We start from the raw sequence: 14,214 nt of genomic DNA on the forward strand, positions 1-14,214 counted from the left end.
CATGTAAATGTAACTCCTCTGTACAGCATCTTTGCAATAAAATAAGACACACACACACACACACACACACACAGAGAGAGAGAGAGAGAGAGAGAGAGAGAGAGAGAGAGAGAGAGAGAGAGAGAGAGAGAGAGAGAGAGAGAGAGAGAGAGAACCAAAAAACAGGCATCAGTGGCTCTCACCTAGAATCCTAGTTACTGAGGAGGCTGATATCTGAGGATAGCAGTTCAAAGCCAGCCCAGGCAAGAAAGTCTGTGAGTTGCTTAATTAACCACCAAAAAGCCAGACATGAAGGTGTGGCTCATGTGATAGGGTACTAGCTTTGAGCAAAAAGCTCAAGCGAAGTGCCCAAGCTCAGTGTTACAGCCTGAGGAGGAAATGCACAAAACGTAAGAGATACAGAGAGAGACAGAAAGAAAGAGAGAGAGAGACAGAGAGAAAGAGAGAGAGAGACAGAGAGACAGAGAAAGAGAGAGAGAGAGACAGAGACAGAGAGACAGAGAAAGAGAGACAGAGAAAGACAGAGAGGGAGGGAGGGAGGACAAGGAGGGAAGGAGAGACAGAGATAGAGACAGAGAGAGACAGAGACAGAGAGGGAGGGGGGAAAGAGAAAGAGAGAGGGAGGGAGGGAATGAGAGAGAGAATATTACCTATCTCAACTTTCTTATTTTATGTATGAGGACACTAATTGAACTACTTTTTTACAGGTCACACAAACAATTTTCCTGAAATTAAGGGCAGGGAAACAGCAGATTACACAAAGATTTAAACATAACTGATAACACAAGACTGATCAAGAGCTAGTCTACATTACCTGATCAACTAAGATGTGTAATGTATATGTGAGAATTAAAAAACATTTTTTACAATTTTTATTATCAATTAGTTTTACAAAGGGGTTACATTTTGACATGTCTATAAATGCATATTGACATTTGACATGTCTATATAATGTACCTTGGTAAGACACACTTTTCTGTCACTCTAAAATTTGTTTTTAAATTACATTTTCTCTCTCTCTCTCTCTCTCTCTCTCTCTCCTTTTCCCCTCCCATCCATTTAGACTGTGCTTCATCAAAGCTGCATAGAATAAGTCTGCAGGTAAAGAAGATTAGCTATACATGCCAATGGAGGCTCCCTGGAGTAAAATTAATAAGTCAGTACCATCAGAATGGCACATTAGCTAGAATGTGTTAAATATCAAGATTAACCACGCTGGTGGGCAGGAGATTTTCCATATCTATAGCCTGATTCTCTTAAAGGTTCCTACAGCAACCTTAGTCTCAGTGTCAGCCACTTTTCCTGGGAGAGCACATGGTCACATCCATAGAAACATAGACAGTAATTCACCAGTGAGAAGGTAAACTGTTTCTCTTTTATTATTAAATGACATGTTTTATTTTGAATATAGAACTGGTCTGTTGGTCTGGGATAGGCTAGTTTATGGAAGTGACTGACATTTACTTATTAGAAAATGTTAAAAAGGCTTTTGTATATTGAAAAGCCAAGGAAAAAGTAAGCAAACTTTGATGTCTGCTAAATTTGGATGGAAATTTGTAAGGAGGTTCTTTAATTAGATGAATGTAAAAATGCCAAGAAAGCTGTAGTTTACAGTCTTCGATTTTGGGTCTTTATATTTTAATACAGTGGTGAAAAAGTCTTTGTGGTCTATCATGAGAACTCTTGGGAACTATTTTGTACAGAAGTCTATCTTGTTATGAACAAGATGGTTGACCATTATGACAAATTATGTGCTTAATATTTATAAATGACTAGAATACAAACACAGAAGCTGTTACTCTAAAATTATGGTAACATAAACTTAAGTTTAGTTCTGTTGTCTTCACTTGGTCACATGAGGTACTTAAGGGAAAGACTAAAGGTTATTCAAAGTTAGCACCTGGTCTACAGAAAATTGACTGCAAAGGACCATCCAGAAAGTTCAGTTAGTGTTCTCTCTTTTTATTTTTTTAGTCACCTTAGCAGTAAAGATGATGTTTATCTCATAGAGGCTTCAAGAGGACCAAATGCAAATTACATTTTAAAAAATTAGTTAAAAACTTAATACACATGGTGGGTGCTAATTAAATGATCAATTTTGTTTCCTTCTATCCTCTCATTATTCTAACAGTGTAACACATGCATACTATTCTACTTATAATTTATTCCAAAATTCTTATTTTATGAAACCCTATAAATTGTCATCTTAAAATATGAAAAAATACATAATTAACATGGTCCTTACTTTAAGAAACTGTAAAGGATATGAAATTGCTCGGCATTCTCTCCAATATCTGTTTATGTATTATAATTTAGCTCAAAGTTACACAGTAATCAACAATGCAGTAAGATGGTCTATCAACAGGGGAAACATTTATGTCTCACTTGTTCCCATGCCAACTCCTAAACTTGCCTTCAAATATAAAAATGGTTTATGTTCTTAAAGAATGTTTTGGTGTAATCAAATTATCTTTCACATTTAACTGTCTGGAGGTATTGAGGTTTATGTTTTGATCTGAGCTCTAGTAGTAGCTGGGTAAATCAGCCATTCCCCTCTATCAACTTGTTTTCCTACCTATATAGTGAAACCATTGTGCTAAGTTGTTTCAACATTTTCTTCTCTCTAAGATTTTCTGTGATCTAAGTATGTCCTGCTTCTAAGGAAGGCTAATAACTCTCTGAAGGCAAGAGTCACATCTTAGTCTCTTTTAGAAATCTATACATTATTTGACATAGTGCTGCATAGCACATTTATAAAATTCAACTACAACTCATTACACTATAAAAACAAATATGGTGCTGGGTGCTATTGGCTCATGTCTGTAATCCTCGCTACTTAGGAGGCTGAGATCTAAGGCTCTTGGTTCAAAGTTAACCAGGGCAGGAAAGTCTATGAGACCATCTCCGATTAACCTCCAAAAAGTTGGAAATGACATTGTGGCAAGTGGCAGAGTGTTAGCCTTGAACACAAAAGCACAGGGATAGCTCTAGTTAAGAGGAAGCTGGGAAGAATATATTCTGTCTTGTCAACTTCTTAAACCAACAAAATATTTTAGATGTATGGACTTACTGTGACAAGCCAGCATGGCAGGTAACATCTAAGATACCTTCAAACGACCATACTAGTATTCAAATCCTGTACAGTCTCCTCCTACCATATTCCAGATTGGTCTATGTAATCAAAAGTGTCCTAGGGAAATAAATGATGGTGACTTTGGAGATTAAATTTTAATTGCTGAGGATTCCAACAGAAATATACTAGACTTATCAGCTTTCTCAAAAGATATGATAAAGCCAGAAGAGAATGGCCATAACGAAGGCACTATGAAACCAGGTCACAGGGGAAAAACAAGGCCCCTGAAGGTCTTGTTTGGCATATAAAAATTCAGAGGTATACAATGAATAGTTAAAGGTCTATCATGTAGAAGAAAGATTTTATATATATTATATCCTAGAGATTAAGGAAGAGACAGAAAATGAAGAATTTACAAATTGTCAGAGCTTTTTAAGGCAAGCAGTCTCTACCTCTGGATCTGATTATGTCTAAACTGGCTAGCCACTGAGCAAAATGTTACAGAAAGAAATCCAAATCCTGGAAGGGAGTTGTATGGCTGATTCTATATTAAAGTCTTTTTAATCCTGATATTTTACAGCCTGAACACATGAAGATTAGCGAATCCATGTGTTAATCTACACTGCCAAACACATTTCCCACAGTTCCAGCCCATGTAGAGTAAAAAGAATGAGATAGGTTTTAACTATGGCCTATCTCATTCTTTGATGGCCTTCCTAACAACTCCTTTCTTAGCAAACCATCTTACTGTTCACAGTCTCATTATTTAATCTAAGGCACACATTTGTTTCTGTTAAATCTGTAACAAATATGGAGGAAAGTGTCTTTATGGATATTTGGATGAATCCAAAGTTGCCTGACTTACTCTATATCTTCATAGTTTTCTTTCAACACATGAACATCAAATTAAAAATCTGTATCTACATATTCAATTAAGATTTTACATTTTTTAAAAGCCTGAAATACAGATTTCTAGGGAGTCTGAACTATTATTGTAAAAGGTCCAGTGGAAAGATACTTCCTAACAGACAAAAATGTACATATTTGACATATGTACATTTGTGAGGTGATACTGGCTTATTATCCCATCCCTAGCTTCCAGACATTACAAGAAAGTGACCATCTAAATACCAAAGACCTATGTAACATCACAGAAAGTTAATACCCCTAGTACTTTCTTTGGTTATCACTCAAAAGAGAGAACATAGAGAGGAACTGAACCTATGGTTATTCTGTTCTGAAAATCAGAAATCTGATATTATGTGAAATAGTTCAATATTCTGATAAAGTGCAAGGTTCTTTTCCAATATAAAATCAGTCCACTTGCAAAAATAAATACCTATACTCAAATTCTAAGTGTCCTTTACAGGGGTAAAATAAAGAACTAATTTAGACTTTGACAATGGGAGGCTCAAACCTACTATTTATTAAGTAGAATGATGATACTTAGTTTTTATTGTTGAAAGCTAAACCATCTGTTTGAGTGGAAATAGATTTTGCCACAAGGGAGAAAGAGTGAAAGTGATCTTCCTACAAGCAAAAGAGACTAAAAGTCTGCTAGGTCCAATGGCTCAGTGACTTTAAACATCTTTAAACACGTAGGATACTTCTTATGAAAGTTCCTATAGATAGAATGGTTATAAGTAAATAAAAAACAAGAATACAAACTATTCATGAAAAACATTTCCTACACAACAGCCAATTATCAAGATATTATCAACAAGGTGATAATATTCCAACTATAGGAAGGCAGCTCTAACACTGATTCTGGTATGTTTCCCCCCTATTTAAAAATATATTTATTTTCAGGTTTAACTTATAGAACAGAATTCAGAAAAGACTGTGCTAGCTGAGGAATTTTAAGGAGTTAAAAAGAAGTAAATGTGCTTGCTTATGACTTCAAGGAACAAAAGGGAGAAACTGAGTGAGGCAGGATACAATGACAGGATAGCTATTTCACGTAAATTATAAAACAGAAAAATTTCGGACACTATAACAAGAACATATTGAAGATTAAGTAAAATAGCATTTCTTTAGAGATGGCTAGGAAGAGACAGATAGAAATATGAATAATACAATACATTAAAGAACACTAACACTAAAATAGTGTTAGCATAAGCTAACATTGTAAACGAGTTGATCACACTTCTATTTTGTGGAGGAAAATTATTGTATTGGTTAAACATATTTCCAGCTGTTGCTTGCTACAGCACTCCACCATGTACTAAGATGAGTGAGGTGTCTGGGAGGAGACAGTAAGGAGAGGATTAGTGTTGAAAAGAGAAGAGAAATAAATGTTTACTGCATGAGATGCAACCATATGATTTAGGTCATTGATGAATGAAGAAAATGACTTTAAGCTGCCAAACAAAAATAACAATGAAGATCCATAAAGGGACTACTATACAGAAGATGTAGATGTCTCTAATAAAAATGATTTCCTTAATAAAATAAATTTGGTTTTTTTGTTTGTTTTTTTTTCAGATCACAATATGCTTGTTAAACTTACATTTCTGAGCCAATCTTTAAGTTAGGTCTAAACATCTGACAGAGTTTATATTTAATGAGACAGAGGCAAAAGGTATATTAGGAATTTATGAAATGGGTCTTTTTTTTTTTTGGTCATGGGGCTTGAACTCTGGTCTGACCGCTGTCCCTGCGCTCTTCAGCTCAAGGCTAGCGCTCTACCACTTGAGCTACAGCACCACTTCTGGTTTTCTGGTGGTTTACTGGAGATAAGAGTTTCACGGACTTTCCTGCCCAGGCTGGCTTTGAACCATGATCCTCAGATCTCAGCCTCCTGAGTAGCTAGGATTACAGGCATGAGCCACAGGCGCCTGGCGAAATGGGTCTTTTCTTGATAGGCACTAGGCACCTAAGCTTCCCTCCTTAATATTGCATGGAATACAGATTTGATGAGTTGAGCTGCAGCACACTATGATCATCTGAGAAGGGTGAAGTGTCATTAACCTTAGCACCCTTAAGTTGTTGAATTAACATTCAACTGGGTTGGTTCTTTATGCTGTTTGCTACAAATTTCTCAATATAGAAAAAAAAAACTCCTCAATTTAAGTTAAAGCTTAGTTAGCTGGGTGCACTCCTTTCTTAAATTCTAAGTTTCCTTTAAAGTTTTATCTCCCAAGGTAGCAACTGATAGTAGTTATCAAAATTTCTCTGCATACCTTTTTTCTGGGTGGGTGATGGTAGTGATAACTGGAGTTTGAACTTGAGTCCTTGGACTTGCCAGGCAGCATTCTGCATTTGAGATATGCCTCTATCCCAAATTCTATTATATCATATTCTTATAATTTTTTTAATTTTATACCATAGGCATTGGGAATACTCCATGGTACCTAAACTTTCTTTTAAAAATTTATTCAGTATGTGTACACCATTATATGTTATAGACCATGATAGACAATTTGCTCCAGGAAAGTTAGAATGAGCTTGTGACTTTAAATGAGTATCATTATTCCACCATACTGTGAAATTTGGGAAATTATGTAATCACTTAATCACAATTAAAAAAAAAAAAAAAAGAACCTCGGGGAAGGTAGAGAGGGAAGGGATGGTAGGGGGAAAACAATGGAGGGGGTAACAATGCTCATTAGGAAGTGTACTCATTACCTTACACATGTAACTGTAACCCTTTGTATAGTAGTATCTTTACAATAAAAAAATTTTAAAAAATAGGTTAGAAACAATTGAAAAAAATTATTCAGAAACTTAGTGGTGGGTCACATTTATGAACCTAGCTACTTGGGAGGCTGAGAATAAATAGAAGGATCAAAGTTTGAGGCCAGCTTGGGCAGAAAATTTCCAGAAACCTCTTCTCAATCCAGAGATGGGCACAGTGACATGTGCCTTTCATCCAAGCTTTGTGAGAGGATTTCAACTCTTCCAAAGGGAAGCTAGATGCTGTGGTGTGTGCCCAAGATCCCAGTGACAACAGAAATCTAAAAGTAAGTGATTGTAGCTCTAGCATATGCCCAAGCAGGAAGTGATACCCTATCTCAAAAATAACCAGCATTACCTTACTCATGTAACTGTAACCCCTCTGTACAGTATTTGTACAATAAAAAAAAACTTATTTAAAAAGTAACCAACAAAATATAGGGCTGGAGGTATAGCTCAAATGGTAGAGCACCAGCCTACCAAGTGTAAGTGCTGATTTCAAACCTCTGTACTGACTAAAAAATTAAGTGACACAATATTTCTGAGTGAGAAGTGATCTAACTTATCACTGTCTTTTTAGTCTTCAATGGTATTTTAACATCAACAGAGTTAGGACAAGCTATAAAAAGATGTGCAGAATTGAGCCAAATTATACCTGTATTATAAAGATAATTTGTGTCATACTCTGCCTGTCTTTGCAGTATAAAACTGCACAATCAGTCCAATGGATGAAAATTTAGGTACTGCCTACTATAATTAATATAGTAAATGTTAACTTTCATTACCTTATTTACCAATTATACATGATTAATGGATCTGAATCATTTTTTTTCCCCAGTCTTGGTGCTTGAACTAAGGGCCTGGGCACTGTTCCTGAGCCTCTTTGTTCTCAAGACTAGTGCTCCATTCCCTGAGTCACAACACCACTTCCAGCTTTTTTTGAGTAGTTTATTGGAGATAAAAAAATCTCATGGACTTTTCTGCCCAGGTTGGCTTCAAACCACAATCCTCAAATCTCACCCTCCTTAGTAGCAAGGATTATAGGCGTGAGCTACCAGTGTCTGGTTGATCTGCATCCATTTTGAGAGAAAAGCAAATTCTGTTCTTCAAGTGATTAGTGTAATTTTTTTTTAAAGCAGAATTTCTCAGCGTGGGAATTTTACTGTTGGTTTTAATCCCAAGTGATAAGTCTGGAAGTGATGATTATTTGTTAAAAAATTAAAAACAAGATTAATCAGCCACTTTATTCTCTGAATATAATTATGAGACAGAATAAACTGAAATAAAAATGCTAGAGTACAAACATATTTTTAAAAATAACATGCAGGCGTCTAAGGAGAAATGAATTTATAAGAGTAAAACAACTCTCAGCCTTTAAGGCATCCAAGCCTGCTGAGGTAAAACAGGACAGTTTCCTAATATGTTTGCTTTGGGATAGCCACTGGCATAAAACTGTGATCATCAAAAGCAGTTGTATCAACATTCTCTCATCATTAAAACCGACACCATTTATTTAGTTGTTTTGCTTCCTGACCTTTTGTTACACTACTGGCAAAGGTGTTTGCATACCATCATTAGCAAGCTTATCTAGATTTCCATGACATAGAAAGTATTGTGACAGGGCTGGGACAGTGGCTCAGTGGTAGAGTGCTTGCCTTGCATGCACGAGGCCCTGGGTTCGATTCCTCAGCACCACATAAACATAAAAAAAAAAGCCAGAAGTGGCGCTGTGGCTCAAGTGGTAGAGTGCTAGCTTTGAGCTGAAGAGCTGAGGGACAGCACCCAGGCCCAGAGCTCAGGCCCAGGACCGGACCCCCCCACCCCCCCCCAAAAAAAAAGAAAAGTAAAGAAAGTATTGTGAGACTAAACAGAATAAGAGTTTAGCTTGATTGTCATTTGTTCATATATATAGGCCTTTACTAATGACATGGGGGAAATCAGACCAACAATACTGCTGATTTTTAGTATTTATGTGACACCATTAATCATTATATCAGATACTAGAGGAAAAGAGAATAGTAAAACAAAATCAGTGAAAATGATGGTCAAACCTGATGATGTCAGGTTCATTCCCAGATTTCTGCAAAGTAACTACCATTAAAAAGAAACAAAACACTTCTATATTTTATGTTACTGAATTACTTATCAAGAGTTAGAGAAAGAAAATTAGCCTTTTCCAAAAACCACAATTCTTGTTTCAGAGAGAAGGAAAGTGAATTTATCAGCAAGGATTAGAAATGTTGAATGCCCCTTTAAAATCAGTGGTCATGATATTCTTAGGTGTTTTCAGACACATGCTCTTGTGCATGAAAACGAGTTGGATTTAACTATGGTAGGATTTTTTTCCAGTTAAGTGGGACCTATGAAGAAGGCAGTGGTGGTGATAAGGAAACATAGAATCTAAGCTAGGTAAGGAGGAACACAGGCTCATTAAAAAGGTGATAGGGTCAAAGGGCTGGACAGTTGTGAGAAAAGAGAATAGATGGAGTATAGAGATTATTGTAAGAGCATTAAGGAACAGAGATGGGATGCCTGAGAGATTTCAAAGGGAGTGCCATTAGTGCCATTAATGATGATGATGAGATCTAGCCTGCCAACATATGGATTATAGAGAATGATGAGGTGGTACAAAATAAAAGAGGATTGGATCAAAATAGAGTTCTGGCTGAATCCTCTATGTGGACATTGATAGAGCAGTGGTAGAGAGTCACTGCTAAGAGTGAAGCAGATGACAGTAACAGAAAATAGTTACAGGAGGAAAGCTCACCATTATATATTTGAAAGATGTCAGGGAGACTAAACAAGAAAGAAGAGGTAATTTGGAAATAATAGTGGTTAACAAGGATACCTCCTTTAGCTCTGTGGTATATAAGGTGGAAAGATAAAAGGGCTTTAATCTGAAAAATATCCTCAGAACAAGAGGTTGAAGCAACTTTCAGAGAAGAGACTGTACTTGATATATTTCTTGAATTTGAATTTTAACTTTTCTAATAGTTTACTGTATCTTAAAAAAAAGAAAAAGGCATATTTACAAAGAATCTGGAACATATTAAAAAAAGAAATGAATCCATTTTCCAAATCTATGAGACTCATCTTCAAAAATTAGTCCACTGGCCAAGATAAACAGCACTGCATTGTTTTGTGCTTAATAGAAATGAACAGCTCACTATTACAAAAATAAAAAAAGGCATTCTCAGAAGAAAAACGTTAAGTTAATTCTGCCTTGATGAATTTAGAAAGTAGCTTCACAGAGCATAAGCTGACAAAAGATAACTCTATTATTGCTCAAGCAGAGAAGCATAAGTACTAATAGGGATGAGAATAAATGAGATTTTCTACATATATTTTTGGACTATAATACAATACACTTTGGAATATGTTGTTCTTTAGGTGTATATAATTGTAGAGGTATTCCTTTACTGAAAGAGATGATCTTCCTAATGTCGTAGTTTTTTTCCTTAAATTTGTTTCAATTATCTAAGACTAATACGATTTTTGTGCTTTAACAAGAAAATAATTTGTATTTTATACCCATAGGTTGACTCCTCAACATTTCTATTAAGCTGTCTGTATTCAGCTCATGAAACTCCTTTATGGTCTTAAGTGTGTAATAAAAATGCCTATTCTTTAAATGCTAATTTTTATTGAAATTTATCTAGACTGTCCTCCACACAATACAATGTTTTGTTTGATAGAAGAATATGATTGTTAAATATGACTATTAATCAGAATGTGGACTGATTCAACTGCAGGCTAGTTCAGTGAATTCAAATGACTTTGAATTCCCATCTTCTTCATAAACTATGATGTTCTTACCGTTAGATGGAAATTTTACATGAGTTCTACTATGCCAGATAAATAAACTAAAGACAGAAGGTAAATTTGCCTATTCCACTAAGTCTAATATGATATGTCAGAGAAAGTAATTAATCACTAACATATACAATGTTCATTTACAATATATAGCAGAGCTCAAGTAAATTCTCTTCTTCATGAAGGACCCAGGTAAAAGAAAAAAAAAATCTCTCCTAAATTAAATTTCTTTAGTACTTTTAAAATTACTTATGGGAAATTTCTCTTTGAACTACACTGATTTCTGTGTTTTCTTTCCAGATTTAAACTGGGTACACTCTGTTTTAACATCTTTGGATAGCCCCAAAGTGTCACAGTATTATTTGTACTTTGTTTAATACCCAGTTCTAGTATAACAAAAATCTTATAGTGATACCACCAATACCAAACTCATCAAAATTATAGATTATACTTAAATAGGATTCTGTAGCTTGACCTAGAATCATATCAATATTTATAAAACACAAGAAACCACTTTGTGTTCCAAAAACCTAATTTACAAAGTCACTGTTAGAACATAGCAGGGACTTCTTTTACTGCATGTATAATTAGAAAGGCCCCAACTATAGTGCACCCTGCTAGCTTCTCAATTTTGTAAATAAAACAGAACTACTTTTTCTGTTAAAAATATAGTAACTTTTAAGAAAAGGAAAATGGAATTTAAAGATAATACTGTAGAATATCAGTGGGAACATATTTCAAATATAATGCCATGAATATATACTTGCCTGACTGAAGTGTCTTTTCATTAATCCAGACAATCTTGGTTAAGGCAATGGAAAAGTGTTTTTCATACAACAAGACTTCAGCTTACCATTTATGTTTATTGCTGGCAATACAATCGACATTTTTGGTCTTGTAGTCTTGTTATGGGTGGTAGCTGGTAACAGTAGGTGATCCTAAAATTACAAAGAACAATCCATTATATATTTTTTCTGGATTAGACCTTTAATAGGCCAAATTTAGAATTTCTAAGCAGCCAACATTTCATTGGGATCATGAAAAAATAAGTTATTTGAACTTGGTTTAGAAATGATTGACTACAAATTACTTCATGATCACACATATGCTGCACACATATGTCACACATATGCTGCAGTACACTACAGAGTATTGGTTAAGCCACCAGAACAAGAGATTTTAATTCTAGTTCTGTATTAAACAGCTGTTATGAATGAGACAAAATTGTATATCCTTCCTAGGTCTGTTTCCAGTCCTGTAAAATGATGGGACTAGACTAGATAATATCAGAAGTAGTTTCCAACTAGAGTCATTTTCAAATGTTTTTGAAAAACTCTTTTCCTCTATAATTCTCCCAAACTATCAATTTATAAAAGACTGTAAGTACAGCAGGGCCTAGACCCAGAAGCCTTGCCTGTTCAATTTCTTCCTTTGAGGTACCTAAAACATTAGGCATTTATCTCAAACAGGTACATGCTAAAGAAGACAAATAGCTCTTACCCTTTTAAATACAAATTAGAAGAGTTTAGGGAATTATAAATGCATATCTATTACAATTACATAGTTCTAAAGATAATCTAGCCAACTTTTTTTTTGTAAAGATACTATACAGAGGGTTACAGTTACATGAGTGAGGTAATGAGTACACTTCCTCTTGAACATTGTTACCCCCTCCATTGTTTTCCCCCTACCATCCCCTCCCTCCCTCCCTTCCCCGAGGTTCTTTTTTTTTTTTTTTTTTTTGGACTGTGATTAAGTGATTACATAATTTCCAGAAATTCACAGTATTGTGGAATAATGATGCTCATTTAAAGTCACAAGTTCATTCTAACTTTCCTGGAGCAAATTGTCTAGCACAGTCTGTAATATATAACGGTGCTCACATGTTATATACCAAATATGTGATCAGCAGCATGGGGATATTTGGTAGTGGTTCAACCAGATGAGTGGGAATTCTTTGTTTCTTAAGTCCTGTTAGTTTTGTCATATCACCTAACATTTTGGATTTATCATCCACTTATCAGGGAGACCATGTACTGTTTGTCTCTTCGTTCTTGGCTTACCTCGCTCAACATGATTCCTTCTAGCTCCATCCATTTCCCTGCAAATGCCATTATTTTGTCATTTCTAATGGCTGCATAATATTCCATTGTGTATAGATACCACAATTTTTGGATCCATTCATCTGTGGTGGGGCATCTAGGTTGTTTCCATATCCTAGCTATTGTGAACAGTGCTGCAATAAACATGGAGGTGCACGTGTCCTTGTATATTGGTTCCTGTTGTTCAGGGTAGATGCCTAGAAGTGGTATGACTGGGTCGTAAGGGAGGTCAATCTTTAGCTTTCTAAGAACCCTCCAGACTGCTTTCCAAAGTGGTTGTATAAGTGTACATTCCCACCAGCAGTGTAATAGCGTTCCTCGTTCTCCACATCCCCTCCAGCATTTGCCGTTGGCTGATTTGTGGATGTGGGACATTCTGACTGGGGTAAGGTGGTATCTCAGGGTTGTCTTTATTTGCATTTCCTTCACCACCAGGGATGATGAACATTTCCTCATGTGTTTCTTTGCCATTTTTATTTCTTCATTTGAGAAGTCCCTCTTTAGTTCCCTTGCCCATTTAGTAATTGGTTTGTTAGGTTTGGGAGGGATTAGTTTCTTGAGTTCCCTGTATATATAGGATGTTAACCCCTTGTCTGATATATTGCTGGTAAATTTTTTTTCCCAATTAGTTGGTTGTCTTTCTAGCTTGGTTGCGATAGCTTTATCTGTGCAGATAAGGTAGTCCCATTTGTCGAGTCTCTCTCCAACTTGTTGTGACCCTGGGACTCTGTTCAGGAAGTTCCTTCCTGTGTCTATTAGTTCAAGTGTCTCTCCTACTCTGTCCTGCAGTATTTTCAGAGATTCAGGTTTAATGTTAAGGTCTTTAATCCATTTTGAGTTGATGTTGGTTTTAGCCAACTTTTGATGATTTTAAATGAATCAGAGCATCTGAGGTTTCTGGTCTCCCAGAAACACAATTACTAAAAGTTAAGATTGAGCCAAGTGAAGTTTGGCTTTAGAAGAGTGTTTTGAAAAATATACATTTGTAAGTATTCTAAAGCTAATCATGAATGACTTATGACTATGATAATAACTATTTTCTTTTTTAATATGTTTTTATTGCAAACTATACAGAGGGGTTACAATTACATGAGTAAGGTAATGAAGACATTTCCTATTGAGCATTGTTACCTCTTCCTTTGTTTTTCCACTACCATCCCTTCCCTCCTCACCTCCCCAACTCCTCCCCACCCCACCCCCCAAATTGTAAAGTTCGTTTTCAACATGGTGTCTTGTACATCTCATTGTTACAATGGGTCAACCTATATCCTTATCAGCATTTTGTTATTTCCCCTCCCCTCCCCAAATTAGAAAAATGTATATACAAGATGCAGGGCACCAGAATCAAATACAGTGAAAACAAGGGTTATACTGGGCAGGAAGAACATACAAAAGAAACAAAAAAAAAAAATCACATAGTACATTATAAATACATTAAAAACAATAGCAAGAAAGAAAAACTGACTTGTGTTCCTATCTTGGGATTCACTTCGCTTATATGGTCATATGTATATAGCTTTTTTGACCTTTTCTGCTTGTCCTAGACATATA

The 14,214-nt window shown here is 35.6% G+C and overlaps 1 protein-coding gene across 1 annotated transcript in view; it reads right to left on the reverse strand.

Annotated features, from left to right (window-relative positions):
- The window catches only part of LOC138815131 (cyclic AMP-dependent transcription factor ATF-6 alpha-like), a 142,644-nt gene that overhangs the window by 28,333 nt on the left and 100,097 nt on the right, over nucleotides 1-14,214 (reverse strand). The window contains exon 9 of the mRNA XM_070004390.1: nucleotides 11,415-11,499. Coding sequence (XP_069860491.1) covers nucleotides 11,415-11,499 — 85 coding nt within the window. The remainder of the gene's footprint in view (nucleotides 1-11,414; nucleotides 11,500-14,214) is intronic.

Source organism: Dipodomys merriami, unplaced genomic scaffold, assembly GCF_024711535.1.
Source record: "Dipodomys merriami isolate MVZ:Mamm:240054 unplaced genomic scaffold, mDipMer1.0.p SCAF_625, whole genome shotgun sequence".
Lineage (NCBI taxonomy): Eukaryota > Metazoa > Chordata > Mammalia > Rodentia > Heteromyidae > Dipodomys > Dipodomys merriami.